Source organism: Enhydra lutris, unplaced genomic scaffold, assembly GCF_002288905.1.
Source record: "Enhydra lutris kenyoni isolate GAN:26980312 unplaced genomic scaffold, ASM228890v2 scaffoldscaffold62, whole genome shotgun sequence".
In the NCBI taxonomy this organism is placed as follows: Eukaryota; Metazoa; Chordata; class Mammalia; order Carnivora; family Mustelidae; genus Enhydra; species Enhydra lutris.
In genome coordinates this window covers 198,872-218,647 of record NW_019154146.1, presented here as the reverse complement: position 1 = coordinate 218,647, position 19,776 = coordinate 198,872, and the positions used below count along the sequence as shown (strand labels likewise).

At 51.2% G+C, this 19,776-nt stretch overlaps 1 protein-coding gene across 3 annotated transcripts in view; it reads left to right on the top strand.

Moving 5' to 3' along the window:
- The window catches only part of LOC111158645 (family with sequence similarity 120B), an 81,135-nt gene that overhangs the window by 17,100 nt on the left and 44,259 nt on the right, over positions 1 to 19,776 (top strand). For all 3 annotated transcript variants that reach the window (XM_022520821.1, XM_022520822.1, XM_022520823.1), the window contains exons 3-5: positions 2,261 to 2,362; positions 9,991 to 10,163; positions 13,557 to 13,649. In XM_022520821.1, the coding sequence (XP_022376529.1) occupies positions 2,261 to 2,362; positions 9,991 to 10,163; positions 13,557 to 13,649 (368 nt within the window). The remainder of the gene's footprint in view (positions 1 to 2,260; positions 2,363 to 9,990; positions 10,164 to 13,556; positions 13,650 to 19,776) is intronic.

Below are 19,776 nucleotides of genomic sequence, written 5' to 3'. Positions count from 1 at the left end.
ACTCGTCTGTATCGCTGTCATTTCCTGCTTCCTTGCCCATAGTTTCAGATAAAATTTCATTCAAGGAGTAACAGTTCCTATCAGCAGGTCTGTTGTACCTTTCATCCTCTGGCTGGTTGATTTCTAAATGTGGTAAGGGTTATGGGTTTTCCTGTTCACGCCTCTGTCTGTCTGTAGCTGTTGGGTACTGCCTTTTAAGCAGCCGGCGCACTCTTGGTCTGTGGCTGCATGGCGTGGTCACTGAGACTCATGGGAATTAAGTCATTCACCTGAAAAGCAAAAGCTTTTGTTCTTTTGTTAATTAGGAGAAACTGTAGTTAACATGGACTTAACCCTCACTGGTGTAAATTATGAAGAAAAGAACGAATCTGCTGTCTGTGGTGATGTAAATTTGGAGAAGTAGGACCGTGGTGTCCATCTGCCCTTCGGCCTGGTTTGTGCCTTGTGCAGATCTGGGGAGTATGGAGCCTGGTGAGCTGGTTTTCGAGAGCGGCTCTTTCTTCCTGGGTTGTAGCTGGGTAGCTGACTAGTGTGTGGCATTTCCCTGGGAACGTTTGTCCAAAACTGACGTCGCCAGGTAGATTCCCTAGTAAGCGTTGTCCGATAAATGATGGCCGTGCCTTCTTCCTGCGTTCTTCAATGTTAAAGCTCTGAGAGGACAACCCCAAGCCCCGGGGTTTGGAGGGTTAGAACGGTTTCAGTTGAAAGATGGTATAAAATGTGGTTTTGTAAATGTTTTGATATTTTCCAAAAAGACATCCAGCAGGCTGGTGGAGAGCTCTTGTCCGTGAGATATTGAGCCTAGTGAGGTCTGTCTCTGGGCGTGGGTGCGCTCCTTTCAGAAACAGCGACCTGAAACATCCACTCAGTTGACTGCTTTTTAGTGTAATGAATACCTAGGCCAAGAAGGTTACATAGAGAGTTGGGGGGGGGCTTGTTTTTAACAACTACAAGAACACTTCTCAGAGTTCTTTCTTTCTTTTTGTGTTTGTGAAATTTAAGTTGAATGTGTTCGTTAAACTTTGCGTTAACAGGCATCTGCCCTGGGCGTCATGCTGGGACTAAGGACTGTGACGAGGTCGCAAGAGCTCAGTTGGGTGGCAGTGAGGGGGGTACGGAGGTGTGTGCAGTGTTGGCCAAAGTGCTGTGGCAGACAAGACAGAAGTCTGGAGGAGAGAAGCGGGCCTGGAGTGGGGGGTGTGGTGGACATGGGCCGAGGAGGTGAGAAAAGGCACGGTGAGTTTGAGGGTGTGAGCCAGAGCCGGCTTCCCTGGGGACCCAGCCCGACAGCACACATCCCTGGGGGTGATGGGCCCGAGACTCGGAATCCTGCGGGTCACCCTGTGCAGGTACAGCTGGGGGTGCTGGGGCCGGCAGCATGCAGTGGGGTGGGAGCTGGAGGCTCGGCGTGCTCCCACGTCTGCACCCTTCTGGCACAGGGGCTGCTGTTGTGGGATCTTCAGTTAGGACCAGTGTCCTGGTCCGATTTTCATTGTAAAACAAAAATCAACAAGCTGGCATTTGCATGGAGAATGCCGTGGATGGGGTGAGTCTGAAGGTGGTCTGAGCAGGGCTGGGCCCGTGTGGGGCAAGAAGCCAGGTCCCAAAGGGCCAGGGGGTGGTCCTGAGCGCCTTGGGGGAGGGGAAGCATGGGGTTTGAGTGCCGGAAAGACAGCAGCCTGGTGACCCCAAGGTAGGTGAGCATGTCGAGTAGGAAAGCCACCTTCTGGCTTTGCTCACGGAGTAAGCTAGAACGGAAGACAGACTGAATTTTTCATAGCAGCTAACAATCCAACATACAGAAATGCCTTTGTTCTAGATTATTCCTACTAGCTTTTTAAATTGTCTAGTGTAATAATAGTCTTGATAGTTACACAAAACAGTGAATTAAAGACTGGAAAGAACTGTACTACTCCCAGTTTTCCCTAAGTGTTGTGTGGAGCAGTGTGAGGACCCAGGAGGCAGCACGCTGCGGGGACCATCTAGGTGTGGTGACCTCTGTCCCCATTATTGTTTACGGACCCAGGTGGTCCTGCCATCTCCCCACCCCAGAGCATAATGCTCTTGTTGAAGTGAGATCAGAGGGTAGGGGACCAACTGTTGGATGCCTGGGCTCTGTCTTAGTGACCTTGGATGTGAGAACTCATTGTATTCACCAACTTGAAATTGGTCCCCAGTGGAGCTGGGTCTGCTAGTGTGTTAGCCTGGTGACCAGTGTTGATACTCACGCACTTCTCCTGACCCTGCTGTCTTCACTCAGATGGCGCCAGCCCCTGCCCCACCGTCAAGGAGTGGTTCGTGTACTCTGGGAACCCGCTGAGGCACCCGGACCTCGTCAGGCCTCTGCAGATGAACATTCCAGGTACAGACGGTTTGGGTTAAGGAAATCACTCATTTGTTCACCAGATGATACAAGTCCAGTAATGGATCCACTGTAGAAACAGATTTTTCCGGAACTGCACATACACTGATTTTCATGTCAACCCTGGACCCGCAAGGAGTGTGTCTGTCTAATAACGTTCTAAAACAGAGGAGTGGACCTTCGTTCCACAGATGGACCCTGGGCTGGTCTGCTGTCTGCTCTGCCTCTGTCTGCCCTGACTCTTGTACAAGGTCGACATCAGCGGACAGCAAGACACACCAAGGGGAGTACGGCTGTGGGCCCAGGCCCGTTGCTGCCTGATCCCCAGCACGGTAGCTGGGCGTCGCTCAGTAAATATGTGCTGCATTAACAGGGATTCTAATGTCCTGCTTGAACCAGCTCTCCTTCCTCCCGCCGGAAGTTTGTTGGTGAACTGGAAAGGGAAGACAAAGGAAAGTCATTTTAGCTGGAAAAATAAGTTTTCTCTTCATGAGTGTTATCTTAAAACCTAAATGGGAGGGAATGAAAAGCAAAGTTCACCTAAAAATTAGCTGAAGTCCCTTCTTCCTGCAAGTTCTGAGTGCCTGAAAAGAGTCAGGAATTTGAGTGGGGGATAGAGTTGTACATGAAGGCAGGTTAAAGAAGAGGAGGGTGGTGAGGGGTTATTTTTAGTGTTCTTGCCATTGTTTCAGTGGACAAATACTTTTCTAAAACTTTGATATTCCATTTTTGTATGCGTTAAATTCTCTCATGCCACTGTTGTTCCCAGCACACAGGTCTGTAGTTTACCAAATAAGGGTGTGAGGACTGCAAAATAATTTTCTTAAAAATGGAATCGTGTTGGGAAGGAAGGTGAGGAAAGTTACTATAGGGAATATTTCCTTATTCTCTCAGCTGGTGATAGACTCAGACCAAAAAGGTATTTATCAAAAAAACAAATGAAGATGAATTAACATCTGCTTATACAGCAAGAGATATTTTTTAAGGCTAGCCAAAATAATTTTTCCATGTTTTATTATATAAGTGATTTCTATCTTATTGTATCTTTCCAAAAACACGTGGAGGGATTCTTACAGTTTTCGTCATGGTTTGAATTAAAGAGCGTATTTGGCTTCATTCTGTTACAAGTTAGTTTGAAAGGCCGCTCCCCAAAACGTTTTCATAAACTCTGGAAGCCATATCGTGGTCACAGAGACCACTTCTGGGGCTCAGGCAGGCGTCGCCCTTGGCCCTGCTGGAGCTGTGAAGGTTCTGTGTGGGGCCCCATGGGCCGCACCGCAGCGCTCAGCCGCGGAAGAGTTTGCGTGGCGGGCGGGGCCGCCTTCCGCTGCTGGGGACCTGGAGTGTGATCCCGAGCTCTCGGTGCAGATCGTTGACACGAAGGACTGTGCTCATGTTTGTAAGGGTACGAAAATGACAGGATTTTAATACTTAAATACTTTTCTGTATCCATGAGGAGAAAATGCCGAATGGTTTTTATTTTTAAAAGATTTTATTTATTTATTTATTGACAGAGATCACAAGTAGGCAGAGAGGCAGGCAGAGAGAGGGGGAAGCAGGCTCCCCGCTGAGCGGAAAGCCCGATGCGGGGCTCGACCCCAGGACCCTGAGATCGTGACCTGAGCGGAAGGCAGAGGCTCAACCCACTGAGCCACCCAGGCGTCCCGCCAAGTGGTTTTAAACTAAAATTAAGACAGGCCGTGCCCATCTGTGTCACGGGCGTCTCCCACCGCCGCGGCAGCACGGCAGCACGTGCTTGGAGACTGCGGCCCCTCTGACTGGCGCTGTCCCTGCACCTGTCTCGGGAGAGCTGACGTGGGCAGGGGCCTCTGCCCCGGGCGCGACAAGCCCTTGTTGTGCGACGGGAAGCGTCGTTCCCCAGTGAGGCCAGTGGGCCTGTCGGGGGAGGGGCGTCACCGCAGGACACAAGTCTGGTTTTTCTTGTTCGCCCAAGAGTGCGAAGCGGGTAGATCTCATCGACGCTGTATTACCGGCGAGCCTCCCGGCAGAGCGGCCAGTGTTCGTCCGGCGGCGCGTTCGGGTTAGCTGGCTTTCCTAAATGGTAGACGTGTAGACGCAGCGATCACGTTTCCGCGAAATGGACAGGAAAGACGGGGGAGCAGGGAAAGTGCAGAGAACAGCTGGAAATCAGGAGGAGGAAGAGGTGGAATCGAGCGGGCGCGGAGGAGAGGTCGGTCTCGTCGGTGGCGTATTTTGCTCCGGGAGCTCAGCGGCCGCTCCGTGCTCCCGGCCGCGCGCGTCTGCGGCTCGTCCGGGCGCGTCAGGCGCGTCCGCGCGCGAGCTGCAGGTTGTGGGCGTGGGTCTCACGTGTTCCGTGGTGGCACCGTGTCTCCTCCACTCGCCTCAGCGCAGCCCCTGAGACAAGGGCTTTCTGCCGGCGCAGAGCCTGCGCTTCCTTTCCGCGGACGCAGCCCTGGGAGGGCCCTCGAGGCGCGCACACGCGGCCGCGTCTTCCTCCTCCCTCGCTTCCCGGCGCGCCGCCTGTGGTGGCCCGAGCCTCGGACCAGACCCCAGGCAGGCGACTGGAAGAGCGTTTTTTCCCCAGAATCGGGCGGGGCTGCTCGTCTGCGCGGAGCGGAGGCGTCTTCTCCCTCCGCAGCCTCGGCTCGTCGCCCTCAGCAGCGCGGCCCCTGTCGGCCGCGCGCGGCGGCTGCGCCCTGTGTGTACCTGCATGTGTTTTCCCGGTGGGGTTCAGGAATCCGTGAGTGTCGTATGTCCTCGCTGCGCGCGGGTGTTTGCTCGGCTCACCAGAATCCCGCCGGTCGCCTCCGGAGACGGCCTCCGGCCTGAGGTGAGGTGGGCGACAGGTTTCCCGGAAAGGGCGCGCCGTGGCCGACTCCGGCCCGCTGACGGGGCGCGTCTGTCCCCCCGTTCTGCGTGGCGAGCGTCTGTGTGCGGCTCTGGAAGGTCTTGTCCTCGCGGTGTCTGTGGCGGGTCCACTGAGGTCCCCGGCGGCTGTCCAGCTGTGCGGACGCTCGCCCGGGAGCGAGATGGTGACGGGACCGCCTGCGTCCTGACCCGCCTGCCCGATATCGTGGGTCAGGAGAAACGGCGTCAGAACCTCAATGCCGGTTTTCCTTCCATTTGTAAAAATAATTTGGAGATTTTTTTTTTTTTTTAAAGATTTATGTTTTTGTCAGAGAGAGAGAGAGAGAGCGCACAAGCAGAGGGAGAAGCAGGGCCCCGCTGAGCAGCGAGCCGGGTGAGGGACCCGATCCCAGGATACTGGGACCATGACCTGAGCCGAAGGCAGACGCTTCACGGATGGAGCCACCCAGGCGCCCCTAAAGAGTTTTCAGTTAACTGTGTTACAAATACACATTTGAGTCACAAGCCAGCAGTTGAATTAGAGCCACATTCGCTGTATTTTGAATGCAGTAGGTGGGGTGGCATGACCGTGTCATTTTGCACGAAGTGAGACATTTCGTCCATGTATACTTAGAGCTTAGTATGTTGAGACGTTAATATACTAATGCATTCTGCTCTGTCCGTATCTGAATTCTTTTTTTTTTTTCTTCTTATTATAAATAGGCTCTTGAAGTTCACCCAGCCAGTTTGCAAGTGGGGGTTGTCAGGATTTTTAACTTTGTTTTCTTTTGGTCAGGAATGCTCTACTGAGCAGGGAATGCTAAGTAAACATTCATTTAAATCAAACTTACCAACGAAAGCTTTCACAGGTGAACTCGAGTCGTGAGCTACGTGCACGTTAATTTCGAGACTCTGACCAGTCACGTCCTGACAGTGGACTCAAGCCAGACAGACATAGGGTTTTTCTCCGCAGCTCTGTGCCAGGGAGATAATCGTAAGATGACTCTGCTGAGATACGTATTTCTGTATGAAAAGCGTGCAGAGCTGCCACGGTCGCAGGAGTCTCCTCATTCACTCGCTTCTGTTGCTGTAACAGCACAAACAGATGTGACGCTACTGCCTTGTGACTCATGGGGTGCAGGCAGCAGCCCTCTGCTGGGCAGACCCTCCAGGTGGCTCTGCAGAAGGTCTTCAGAGTTGGCGTTCACAGAAGTGACTTCCTTCCCTGCCCCTCTGCTCTTTCCTCTGTGGGCTCAGGTCCCTCGGAAGGATCCTAGGCTTTCCTGTCCATCTGTTCACACAGTCCTTTACCAAGTTATGTGATTTGGTTTTTGAAGCTGATGTGTTCTAGATGTGATGCTAATTGGTGGCCTAGAGATGAGATCGATTGTTTAGGTCTTTGGCTCTTTGAAATATCTCAGCGGCCCCTGGAGCTCTGGGGGAGGTCGAGGAGGAGCCGTCCTTGCTGGCACAGTCTTATTTATCCCTAGGAGCAAGGATGTGTGTGTGTGTGTGTGTGTGTGTGTGTGTGTGGTGGGGAGGAGCTCCGGGCTGATCTGCCTTCTGGTCATGATCAAAATAGGTTTCTTTTATTTAGTTTTAGGTTTTTTAAAGATTTTATTTATTTATTTGACAGAGAGATTACAAACAGGGGAGCAGCAGCGAGAGAGGGAGAAGCAGACTCCCCGCTGAGCAGGGAGCCCAGTGCCCCGGGATCATGACCTGAGCTGAAGGCAGACGCTTAACCGAATGAGCCACGCAGGCGCCCCAAAAGAGGTTTCTTTTAAACTGAAATTACAAGTGGTGTCCTTTGTGTTAGGTAGGCTCAGCCCTCTTGGGTTATCACGTGTTTAAACCACTTCATCTAGAGTGAGTTTACCCATGGAGGAGAACTAATCTAAATGATCCTTCAAAGAAATTCACATCTTCTGGCTTAAGATGATGAAATCTATCAACCGAGAAGTAAATCTCTTGGGCCCTACTTAGGACGAGAACCCAGCCTTATAAATAGGGCCATTATGTAGGCTCCTCAGGGTCCCACGCAGCCTAGCAAGTGCTGCACGTGACATCAAAGGACCACAGCCCCGGGATATGTTGTCTGGTACTGGAGACAAAGATCCTTGGTTTCCGGAGAAGGCTGGGGAGGTGTCTTGTCTCCTATACTGATATGCAAACAGGTGTTCAGTACCTGGTTTTTGACCAAATAAATTATTAATTGAACTTAGGATTAATAAGTTTTTGACCAAATAAATTATTAATTGAACTTAGGATTAATATTCTCTGATTGAATTAGAGATTTTTGAGGACATGGTTTTTCAAACTGGTGGTTTTCTGTAATCTATTTTATCATTAGGCCTCAAGAACCAATTTCTTTATCATTGCGAGTTTTTCTTATCTGTGTAAATGATTTCTTGGCTGTTTTGTGGAAGAATATAGAATGGTATTCAAACTCTGCCTGTGTCCGAACCACCTGGAGGGCACGTTACAGCAGATGCTGCTCCCCGACCCCTGGAGTTAGATTAGTAGGCCCGGGGTGCGGCCTGAGAATTTGCAATTCTTTTTTCTTTTTCTTAGGATGTAGCATGTGCATGCAGGCGCGCGCACACGTGAATGAGAACAAAAGGGGGGCGCAGAGGGAGAGAATATTCAAGCAGACTCCCCGCTGAGCATGGAGCCCAGTGTGGGCTTAGTGCAGGGCTCACTTCCACACCCCATGAGATCACGACTGGAGCTGAAACCAAGAGTTGGATGTCCCACCGACTGAGCCACCCAGGTGCTCCACGAATTTGCAATTATAACAAATTCCCAGGTGACATCAAGGCCAGAGTGACAGCCGCCGACATGGCACTGTTTGTTCAGGACATCTCGTGTGTATTGCTACCACAAATACTTGACTCTCAGTATGTCCCGTGAATCTCATTTTTTCTGTTTTAAAGTCTACGTGTGAGCAAATGAAATGCAAGGTACAGTGTTTCCACTGACGGTCCCCACACACTCTGCTGGGGTCTTGGCCTCTCAGCTGTGTGCATAAATGTTGTGTATGTATCGAGGAAAGGACTAGAAGCTATATTTTCAAACACAGCTCTACGTGAGTGGTGGGATTGTAAATGTTACTCTTTTCTTATGCGTTTATTTTCCTTAGTTTTTTACAATGCATGACTTTTAGAGTTAGAAAAAATGTTTTTCAATTATTGAAATAGCTGTGATAATGGGACGTTCCTCACTTAATCTCCCATCAGGGCTTGGCAAACGTCTGTATTTTAGGTTTTGGGGGCATCATGGTCTCTGCTGCCGTGGCCTGGCTCTGCACTTGGACTGTGCGGGACCACAGACAGCACCCAGGGGAGTAAGTGCGGTGCCGTTGTGGTGACACTTTATTTAGGGACATTGAAATTGGCATTTCCTTTGATTTTCTTGCATTGTGAAATACTGTTTTTCTTTTGATTTTTTTTTTTTTAAATCTATTAAACATGTGAAAACTATTCTGAGTTTATGGTCCTACAAAAACAGGCGGTGAGCTGGATTTGGCCCATGGGCTACAGTTTGCTGACCCTACAAGATGATTTTCTGAAAAGTATGTTTCTAAGAAGTCATGGCTGACTCGATAATCTTGGAATAATACCTCTGTCTTATTAACTGGTGCCATACATTGTTTTTTGCCAATTGTCTTCACTATTTTCTTTCTTTCAAGAGAAACATTTTTTTTTCTTTCCAAAATAACTAATGAACAAGTTTTTTGAGGTAACACTTCAGCCGTTTCAGGAATGCAGGTGACTTTGCTGGGTTGTTCCACTTCCGGTGGTGGGAGATAATGGCCAAGAGTAGTAAATGATACTGTGAGAAATGGAAGAAAGAGGAGAGCTTCTTCATCGAGTCCCTTCAATTCTGGACCATTTGGGTCCTAGGTTTTGTTTCCGTCGTGGACGTGGAACATTTAGACCTCAGCCGCCCTGGCTCTTGAGGCGCGGTGTTGTAGCTTCATGACCCGACTAAGTCACAGCCGCTGCCTGTAGGGGGGCCTGGCTCGGCCTGGGACCTGCATGTGTTTGCAGATGCTGGCAAGACCCCCGCTCTTCTCCAGATGCCTGGGGCCATTTGTTGGGATTTAAGGAAATGAGTAAGGGTTGTTTTTTAGACTTCAATAACTTAAATGCGACAACATTGTGCTGTTGTTTGATAGTTTTAGGGCCATGCTTTCTGAGGCGTGGGGCCCACGGATGCCCTGCACCCAAGCCTCCAGGTTGCTCAGAGCAGACTCCCGCATCATACCTGGTAAAGCGGGCTTTCTGCACACAGAACCCAGGAAGATGGTGTTTGTTAACAGTCTCTGCAGTGGATTCTTTTTACCTTGAAGTTTGAAAACTGCTGGTCTGGAGGAATCAGAGCAAGCTGACAGGATAAGCTGGTGGTCTTTGCACCAGCAACACACCACGGCTGCGTTCTTTCCCACACTCGGAGACTGGACCTTCTCAACGTACTCCGGAAAGCATTCTTACTAATGCAGGCCATAGCACCGTAGGAAAGAAGCCCTAGTTTCCCCCAAAACGTAGTCCTAGAACAGGAGTGTTCTCCGTGAGTGCAGACCTGCTGGCCTTGCGCGTTTGTTTCTTCCCCCCAGGTCGTTTGTTCCTGCTCACTCTCTCGTCCCTTCACCTCAAAGCCAAGGATGTCAGAAAGGGCAGGGGTTAGGGTCTTTTATTCTTTTATTGGAGTTCTGCAAGAAGCATGTTTATAACTTGCTGGTGCAAAGAATAATGGTAAATGGGCTGCTGCTGCTGCTTCTTCTTTTTTTAAACTAGGGGGCACACCTAATTTGAAATCGCTGTGGCTGACCCAGGAGCCAGGAGTACAGGGCCGGCGCTTGGACGCCCTCCTCGGCTGTTTCGACCTCTCCTCCTCCAGAGAAGAGCTGCAGGCGGTGGAAGACCCCTTCAAGGCACTGTGCTGCCTCTTGATCTACCTCTTCGTGCAGGTACCCGCAGCCCTTGTCCAGGTGCCGCACCGGCGCCTCACGCCTGCCCTCACCTGTGTGCGGTGTGGCGCGCGGGGGCCTGGCCGTGGGCGCATCCCCGTGTCCTCCTGCCCAGGACCTGCCCCTCGCAGCTGTCGAACTGGGACGGGCTCCCTGTCCACACTCGCTGGACGCCTGTGTCGGAAGAGGAGGCTCGTGACACACGTCTACGGGGCAGAGGCGTGGGACCCATGCGCAGAAGCGTGCTCTGAGCCGTGCGCTGCCTGCCCTGGTGCCGCCGGCGTCCGGAGGCTGCTCCTGCCAGGGCCCCGGTGTTGTGGTGAGGAGGCCGGTGCCTTCCATGGTCACTGCTCTCGCAGTGTTTACTGAGCATTTCCCTCCACTCCCCAGTCTAGGGCAAGGCAGTGGGTGCCTCCTGAGGTTATTCGGGCATCGCGTTGTGGGAAGCATGGGGCGTGCTTCGCAGACGTGCCCAGTAAAATGTCCGCGGGGGCCGTCATTGTCACGGTCTGTGTCTTCCTTGCCTGTCTAACCCGGGGTTGCAGGCCTCACGTGACAAATGCTGTGCGAGGCCCTGACTGCTGTCCCTCAACAAGTTAGGCACTTTCGGTTTCATTAGTTCTACACCTCGGTTACGTGTGGAAATTACAAAGGCCCATGAGAGTGTTTGTCTTTGTAATAGTTGTCCGTGCGCGGGGCAGTGTTCGGACACCTCCGGCAGAGAGGGGCCGGACCACTCCTCTTCCAGCCCCTTTCCTCCCACTTCCTTTCCTTCGCTCTATTATTTTTTAAATGATTTTGTCTCACATTTGTCACAACAATAAAAAAAAAGTCCTTTGCATCCACGTCTCCCTTTCTCCAGCCTGTCTAGACCTGTCCTCTCGATGCTTTTGAACTGTCCTGCCTTCTACCCTGGCCTCTCTCTGTGGTGGATCTTGGCGCTCCTTTGGCATAAACACCAAATTTCCATTTGCCTGGAGTAGAGATATACGTGACTGTTTTTCAGGCCTGAATTCACTTTATGAAGTATTGGTTGTCTAAGAAAACTCACTCTCATCGTGGAATTAATCTCAAGGAGCTTCGTACTGATTGTTCTTTTCCATTTCTAAATTGTCCTTTTCTTTCAGCCCTGCCCGTCTGTAGCTAGTTCTGCGTTTTGCATTTTGTAAAAATGTGGCTAAATGACTTCAAGGTTTTATTGCTTCGTGACGGGTTTCGCTTTGCCGTGGTGTAAACTTCAGCTTAGGCGTCACTGTTTTGAGGAGAACGTTTCGTTACTGGTACCAGACTTAGCAATATAATTGAATAGAAGATGGATTTTTAAGTGTAAAACTGCCTTTCTTTTGATATCATTTACTAAACACTCAAGCACGTATCAGTCAGTATTTTCTACCCATTGTGGCTGAGAGAGGCCGTCGCGGGGGTTGGGAATGGTGGATAACCTGGAGCTGAGGTTTCTCCTCCAGAAAAACACGTGTGTTTTCTTCTCCATGTTGTCTGTGCACACGAACAGCCATTCCTTGAACACACATTTTGACTTAGTCTTCCAGTCAGAGGGTCGTACCTGCTGACAGTCACTCCTCACGGCTCTGCGCTTGTCACTGGTGCAGGTGACTGTGTCCAGACCTCGGAACAGCAGCTTCCCGCAGACGTCAGCAATGATGACCTTCACTAAGAATCTCTGGTGTGAGTCAGCACGGGGCAGACTTAAAGAGCATATTTGAATTGGAGCTTTTTGAAACTGAAAAACAGCGAGTGGACACATCAGTGACCTCTCTGAGATGAAAAAGGCACTGTCATATTACTCACAGGGTGAATTTCTCTTAGGGTTTCGTAGGGCTGAAAAGGTAAATTTACAAAAGTCTACTTTTCTGTGATTACGCTTAAGTTAGACGTTCCGTTGTGCGACATGGGGAACAGAACCTGTGGAGAGAGGACGTGCTCTCCTAGGCTCCAGGTCGACAATAACACTTTTTATTGAGGGCTTATCTGAGAACTTTCTCAGGAAGGGTGAGTTTGTATCAGAGCGAGCCACATAGTTTTTATAATCTCTAGTTGAGCAGGTGCTTTAAAGAGTAATGTCCATTCTGTGAAATGCTCAACGAGCCCGTGTCCCTCGCCTCTGTGGTCTCGATCTGTCACCGCAGAGGTGGGTCACCTGTGAGAGCGACGGTCTGTGGGATGCCTCTCTCTTTAAGCTGGTGCTTTAAAATCACCCTTCTTCCAGAGTCGCTCATGGCAAGAAGTAGAATCACATTCCCACAAAACCAGTCCACACGGAGAGCGATGGGGCTTTAATGGGATTAAAAAACGTGTTCTCTGCTTAGTCTGGCTTCTGTAGACTGGGGTCCTTTTCGCTTGGTCATGAGTACTACACATCTGTGGACTTGTTTGTTATTCCCTGAAATAGTTCCAGCTGTCCTTTATACAAAGGCAATAAGTACGTCAGAATGGAGCAGGGCAGGGTGGTGACGGGGTTGCTGCCTTGCGCCGGGTGGAGGTGACCAACGCCAGAAATAATTTGCTTTTCCTGGAGAGGGCAGCGGGTCCTGGCTGGGGAGAGCAGGAGTAAACTTTAGCCACTTTTATCCCTGAGAAGAGTCGGAATTCTTACCCTTGGGTTTGCGGTTGTCATCCTGATTTTTTTTTTCCCTTCAAGCCTCTGCTCGCCACAGAATGTGTTCCTCTGTAGAAAGAGGTTCTCGTATTCTCACGATGGCGTTGGAAATGCTGAGCAAGGGAACTGCAGAGCTTTCCTCTGCTGGCAGCATTTGATGGCTGATCGGAAAAGTCTCCACCCGGTAACCTGGGAGGAGGTGGCCCCTGGAGCAGCCGCTGTCCCTGGTACTCCCAGGCCCTGTCATTCCCATCGTTTTCTCGAGACCCAGAGTTTCCCCATCTGTCTCTCCAAATCCCTGCCCTCCTTGTTCTTGCTCACATTTTGGTTGGACTCCTTGATTCCGTAGAAGAGCAGAGGGTCTCACATGTGGGGGTCCTGGGATCTGAGTCTGCAGGTTTCACCAGGGCTGGCGAAGGCGGAAGCTTATCCCAGCTTTGATCATCCCAGCTCACGCTGCAAACCCCTGAGTTGCCAGCTCTGGGATCTGGTGCCCAGAGCAGTCACTTGTGTTGCTGTAAGACTTGGGTTTGGTTGTGACTCATGGCCCCTCCCAGGAATTCTAGAGCTTCCCCCCCTTGCTTTGGAGCAACCAGGGCCCTGTCCAGCTTGGCCCTGGCCATTATGGGCTGTGGGCTCTGGACAAAGAGGCCACTGACCTCCGCCTCTGCCTCCTCCCCTGCCCCGTGTGGGCCTGTGTTCAGTTGTCGGACCCGTGTGCAGAGCGTCGTGTTTTTCCCAAAGTTCATGCTGCTTCTCTTTCTTCTCCCTTTCAGGTGGACACTCTTTGCCTGGAGGATCTGCATGCTTTCATTGCTCAGGCCTTGTGCCTCCAAGGAAAGTCAACGGTGCAGCTTGTGGACCTGCAGGTACTGGCCTGACGCACTGTCACGGTTCTGGCAACCCCTGCCTGACCAGAGGGTCCGTGCTCTTGCCAGCCTTTCCTTCTGTTGTGGTTTCTAAGTTTTGGTTGGTGTTCCACAGAGAAGATAAGAAAGCTCATGTATTCGAGGTGTTCTTACGCTGTGGTTGGCTTCATCTGTCACACAGCGGAGCCCAGGGTCTTGCCAGGTTATTGAAGCTCTGGCAGAGCCTGTGTTTCTGGAGAGTGGCCCTCTAGACCTCGGTCTCTGCTGAGTCACGTGCCCACAAGAGCCCCCTCATTCCAGCACCGAACGACAGAACTGTGTCGTTCTTAATCCTGTCTCAGAATTAGTAACGTGAGCAGAATAGTCGGTGTGAGCCCTTATAAGCCTCGCTGACTTTAGGAAAACAAGACGCCTTTTTCTGATGTTTGTGGTTTTGGCCCATACACATCCTGTCCTGCCTGTTTTGTCTGTGGGCCTCATCTTCCAGACGTTGGTGACCGCTCTTTGGGGCTGGGCCACGTCCCACCCGCTGTGTGTCCTCTCCCAGAGGCTTGCCTGTGGAGTGTTCCGTAATGGAGATTACGCACCTGTGTTACTTTTATTCAGATGTTGCCGCTCATGGGTGTTTATGCCTTGAATCTCATGAACGAGCCATTGGCAGCTGAGCCAGGCTCCTCTGCGCTATGGCCACCCGTTTCCTAGAGGAAAACCCAAGGTCAGGTCAGTTGTTTGTGGAAACTGAAGACTTTGCTTTATAAATGCTATTGGATAATGGTAATGAGTTTTATCCACAGATTCTAGTTAATTGAATTAGTTTTCACTGGTCTTTATAGCGGAAAAAAAAAATTTCATTTATAAACAGCTTCCGATCTAATCTCAGAGCTCCTCCGTGCCACGTTTACTCCGTGAGCTGATTCTTGTAGCAGCGCAGTTAAATCCAGTGCAGATGGTGTGTGTGTGAACAGTCATTACGTTACAGTCAAGAAATTTATTTTTAGAAGTGGACTTTTTTTCCTCCTTTTGGCAAGACACAATTTTAAAAAGTGAATTTGGGGTTATTGCTAGGCTAATGCTAATTCTTTTCTAATTGAGGTGTAATTGGCGCACGTTGTGTGAGTCCGAGGCGCTCCGCATAGTGATTCGTGTCTGTATGTATTGTGAACTGGGCCACAGCCAGTCTAGCTGGTACCTGTCGGACGGACAGTGACGGGATGGTTTTCCTTGTGATGTGAGCTCCAGGTTTATGCTCTTAGCGACTTCCAGGTATGCAACACGGTATTACCCCTGTGCCTCCACGCCGTGCACCGCGGCCGTGGCTTACTCATGTTAGCACTGGCCCTCTGTGCCTTCTCCAGTGCCCTCAAGTTCCATCCACACGACCACAACTGGCAAGATTTCACTCTCTTTTCTTACGGCTGGTAATTCTGCACTGTTGTATACGTCACATTTTTTAAATGTGTTCCTCAGTTGATGGACACTTAGGGTGTTTTCATATCCTGTCTGCTGGGAGTAAGGCTGCCTCGAACGTGGGCTCACGTCTGTCAGAAGACAGTGACGTAACTTCCTTCAGATACAGCCCAGAAGGGGGATTGCTGGATGGTAGTTCCATTTTTAGTTTTTTGAGGAGCCTCCGTGCTGCCTTCCGAAGTAGCTGCACCAGTTTGCATTCCCACCAGTAGAGCAGGAGGGCTCCCCTTTCTCCGCATCCTGGCCACACTTCCCTTTTGCCTTTTTGGTGACGCCCTTCTAAATCAGTGTGGGAATTAACTGACCGTATATGCAGGGTTTGCTTTTGAGCTCTCTCTTCTGTTCCATTGATTTTTGGGTCTGTTTTTATTCTAATACCGTACTGTGTTGATGACCGTGGCTTTGTAATCTAGTTTGGAAATCAGGGAGCTTGATGCCTCCAGCTCTGTCCTTCCTCGGGACTCTCTGGCTATTCAGAGCCTTTGTGGTTCTGTACACATGTTAGGGTTGTTTGTTCTATTTCTATGAAAAGTGCCCTAAGAATTCTTACAGAGATCACATTGAAGCTGTAGATGGCTTTGGATAGTTTGGACATTTCTTTCATCAGTGTTTTATAGTTTTCATGGTGCAGGTTTTTCACCTTCCTGGTCAAATGTATTCCTACATATCATATTCTTTTTGATGTGATTATAAATGGAATTGTTCTCTTAATTTCTCTGGTTTCCTTATTAGTGTATAGAAATGCAACAGATTGGGGCCCCTGGGTGATTCAGTCAGTTAGGCGTCTGCCTGTGCTCAGGTCATGATCCTTGGGTCCTGGGATCGAGTCCTGCATCAGGCTCCTGGCTCAGCGGGGAGCCTACTTCTCCCTCTGCTGCTGCTCCCTCTCTTGTGCTCTGTCTCTGATAAATAAACTCTCTAAAATAATAATAATTTTTTAAAAACTTTAAAAATGCAACAGATTTCATGTATTGATGTATCCTACAACTTTATTGGATTTATTTATTAGTTCTAACCATTTTTTTGGTGGAGTTTTAAGGGTTTTCTACATACAGTATCTTGTCATTTGAGGATAGCGACAGTTTTACTTCTTCCTTTCAGTTTGGATGCCTTTTATTTCTTTTCCCTGCCTGATTGCTGTGGCTGGGACTTCCGGTGCTGTGTTGAGTAGACGTGGCGAGAGTGGACATCCTTTCATGTTCCTGATCTCCGAGGAAAAGCTCTCAGCCTTTCAGCACTGAGGATGATGGTGGCCGCTTGCATTGAGTAGGAACAACACCAATTTTAAAAAGTGAATTTTCAGTTATTAGTAGGTTAATAAAGTTGTTAATACTAGGTTATAGCCCCAGCTGCCTCTAGAAGATAGGAGGTATTGGCGTTGTCACCCTGCTACTGCTGGGCCAGATGGGTGCCTGCTCTCAGAGGCCCTTGGCTTCCCCCTGCCCCACCCCGCCTCGAGCAGGGCGGTAACTTTAACTCTCCTTCCGTGATTTTTCGGCGGAGCCTAGCCTTCCTAGTCTCTCTGCTCAGCAGTTTCTCTGCTGTGCTGGGTCCCCCTCCTGGCTCTGACTCCAGCCTCCTTCCTGATGGAAGGCTCCCTGTGTTTAGAATGTTCTGGATTTCTCTCTTCTGTGCCAGGGATTAGGGGAGCACTGTCTGAGCGCCCTGGCGGCGTCTTCAGAGCTACCTTGTCTGGTGCTTATCACCACTCGTCGGAGAGCACTGGTCGTCTTTGATGGGGATAAAAAGAAAGAAATAGGAGTTGATGGAAGGAGGATGCTGTTCTGAAATTCCAGCTGTACCCCCAGAAAGTGACATGTTGTAAGCATCACATTTCGTTGCCGCCGTGAGGATGTCTCAGGATCTGTTGGACGGACAGTTCTTGGGGGGCCCTCGCTGTGGTGGTGTCATTCCGCACCGTGAGTCGGACCTCACACCGGCACCGCTGGCACGGTGTGCACGCGGGAGCACAGTTTGGTCCGTGGTGGACAGGGAGTCTCAGACGGGGGCTCTGCGCGCAGTCCTGGAGTGGGAGGGGTAGTCCGCGTCCGTGCCCGCACCAGCTTCTGGGTGGACCATCCCCCAGGGCCTCAGGCAAGACCTGACTTTATTACGGTCTCTCTTGTTCAGGCCTACAGCCGCCTGAGTGGCACCTTCACTGGGACCGTGGTTCCCACTAGCCGAACGGGGCGCTCGCAGTGAGGGTCCCTCATCCTGGCTCCTCCACACCACGTTCTTCATCCCTTTCTGGCAGGTCTCTGTTGTGTGAGCGGGAACAGCTGCCCTTAACCTCCAAGGCGCTGGTAGCCTCTGAGCCGTCGGGAACTCCTGGCGTGGCATGTAGGTTTTCAGCTTCCGTAGTTTAATCACCGAAGACGAGAAACTGTTGAAAGGATTTGGAAGATTTTACTTAGTGTGGCCGTACGGTTCACGGCAGGCGCCGGGTGGCATCTCTCGCCCTGGGGCTTCTGGTGAGGCCTGGAGGCCACGCCCTCTGCCCTTCTTGGGCCTTTGCTGTGCTGACTGGCCCCTCCCTCTGTCTTCGTGTTCACCTTCATCCTTTGTTTTAAACTTGGTCTCTTGGACTGGCTCTGTCCTCTCGTGGATAGAGTCCGGTGTCCCTCCCCTGGAAAACACCGAACACTTCCGCAGTGGGCACGCCCAGCCCGTCTTGCCCTTCGGAGGACGCTCTCTGCGGGACGGAGCACGTCTCTGGGTCTGCGCTGCCCCCTCACCTTCGGCCCTGTAGCGCAGTCATGCCCGTGTGACACGCGGTCACCGAAGCAAAGGTTAGGGAACCCTCGGCTGCCAGCCCCACCGAGCACTGGGTCTTGTGCTGCGTTCGCTCCCCTTCTGAGCCCGTGGCACGCTGTTTGTTTGTCTCTGTTAAGAAACCGTTGCGGGACTTCTTCCAGAGAGACGTGCGGGCCTCACTCTGGCACCTGGCTCGGTCATTGGGGAGTGCGGCCCAAGGCAGGCTTTCGTGGTGGGAAAGCTGCGGGTCCTGCACGGGGTTTTCACGATCTCCCTCCTCTGCTAGATGGAGGCCCGCCTGGAGGGAGAGACGGAGCTCTTCCCCCGTTTGCTTTCAGCGCCCATCACTCTGCCGACATGACTAGAGCCTGCTCGACTGAGCAGAGTGGTTGTGCAGGTGCGGCCCTTGGGGCGACACCCCCTTTGCAGAGCCCCCTGTGCCTCTGCCCCCCCTCCCTGGAGCTCCCAGCAGAGCCAGAGAGGCAGCTGTGGCATGTGGTCTGCCCTGGGCCCCCCTCTGGGTAGCTGGTGACTTGTAACTTAACCGCTGTGGCTCGTAGTCTCTGACGGGCAAGCCAGAGTCATGGAAGCCACAGCTCCCGTACACCCGTGGGCGTGGGTGATCGTGGAATGGTCTGGGATTCACGTGATTAGCTCCTGGCCTGAAAAGCAAAGCTAGGACCCTTCAACTTACAGCATCAAAGCAAAGAGCAGAGGGTAGAGCAGAGGTGGCAGAGAAGGAGGGCGTGGGAGAGAGGGCTCTGTGCCCATCCCGTTTCTGCCTCCTCCGCTGGGAAGGCAAACACCACACCGTTTCCTGTCTCCCTCGGCTCCTACCTGGGGCCTCGTTCATGTGGAGTTGAATGCATGTGTTTGTTTTTGTGAAGCTCTTAAGTGTGTCTCAGATTTTCCGAGACTGAAATGTGATAAGCCAAAGCTCATGGGAGACTTCCGTCTGGATGTTTACATCTGAATGTGGAGACGGGTTTCGGTTGAGCGTCAGGACTCACCAAGGGTGGCAGGCCAAAGAAATGTCCTTCTAGAACTGGCCTTCTAGACTGTTCTTGCTGGAGGAGGTCTTCGTCACTCATACGTGGCTCGTGTTGTATGGGAGAGATGGGTTTCTCTGCCTCAACTGTAGGCTCTGGAAGGCTGGGAAGTGTCCTTGTTTGTAACCCTCAGCAGCTGGCTTTCAACAGTGCCAGCAAACGCTTGGGAAGTGCTTCGTGGTGGCGACTAGGGTTTTGTGGAGCTTGTCTGCGACGTGTGATCTTATCTCTGTGTTTTCTGTATTTTAATCGGAGGCCGTGTCGTCTTGCTGGAGCACTGTCTGATATTTAACCAGCAGAATACAAGTAAAGAAATAACAGTATTTTAGCATTTCTGCAGGAGGTTTTCTGATTCTGAGTTGAATCTTTGACTTTGTCCTTTGATCTCGTGCCTAGTTCTCAAATAACGTTCTTCTGAGAAAAGTTTGCAAGTAGTGTTTTAAATGATAGCAGGTGCCAGACCACAAACCCACAGAGGAGAGAATCCTCAAAGACGAGGGCCTTGATGTGTCTGTTCATGAAACGCAAGCCCCCTCGGAGGGATCCCAGGGCAGGAACCTGCTGCGGACCTGGGAGGGAGAGCAGGGTGGGCCAGGATTGTGGGGAAACACACACACTGACCCCCGTCGGAACCACCGTGCCTCTCACTGGGTAACTCCTGAACACAGGCTTCTGAGGTCCCCGTTTACTGGAGGGACTTGGGACAGACGCAGCCGTGCTGCCCAGAAGTAGTGCTGACTGAGGGACCCAAGGACCTGTTTCCCGCCAAGGAGCAGGAAATTCCCTGCTTTGGTCGTGGTGATGGTCTGTCTTTGGGAAGAATGTAGCCCAGATCACTTAAGGGAAAATAAATTAAG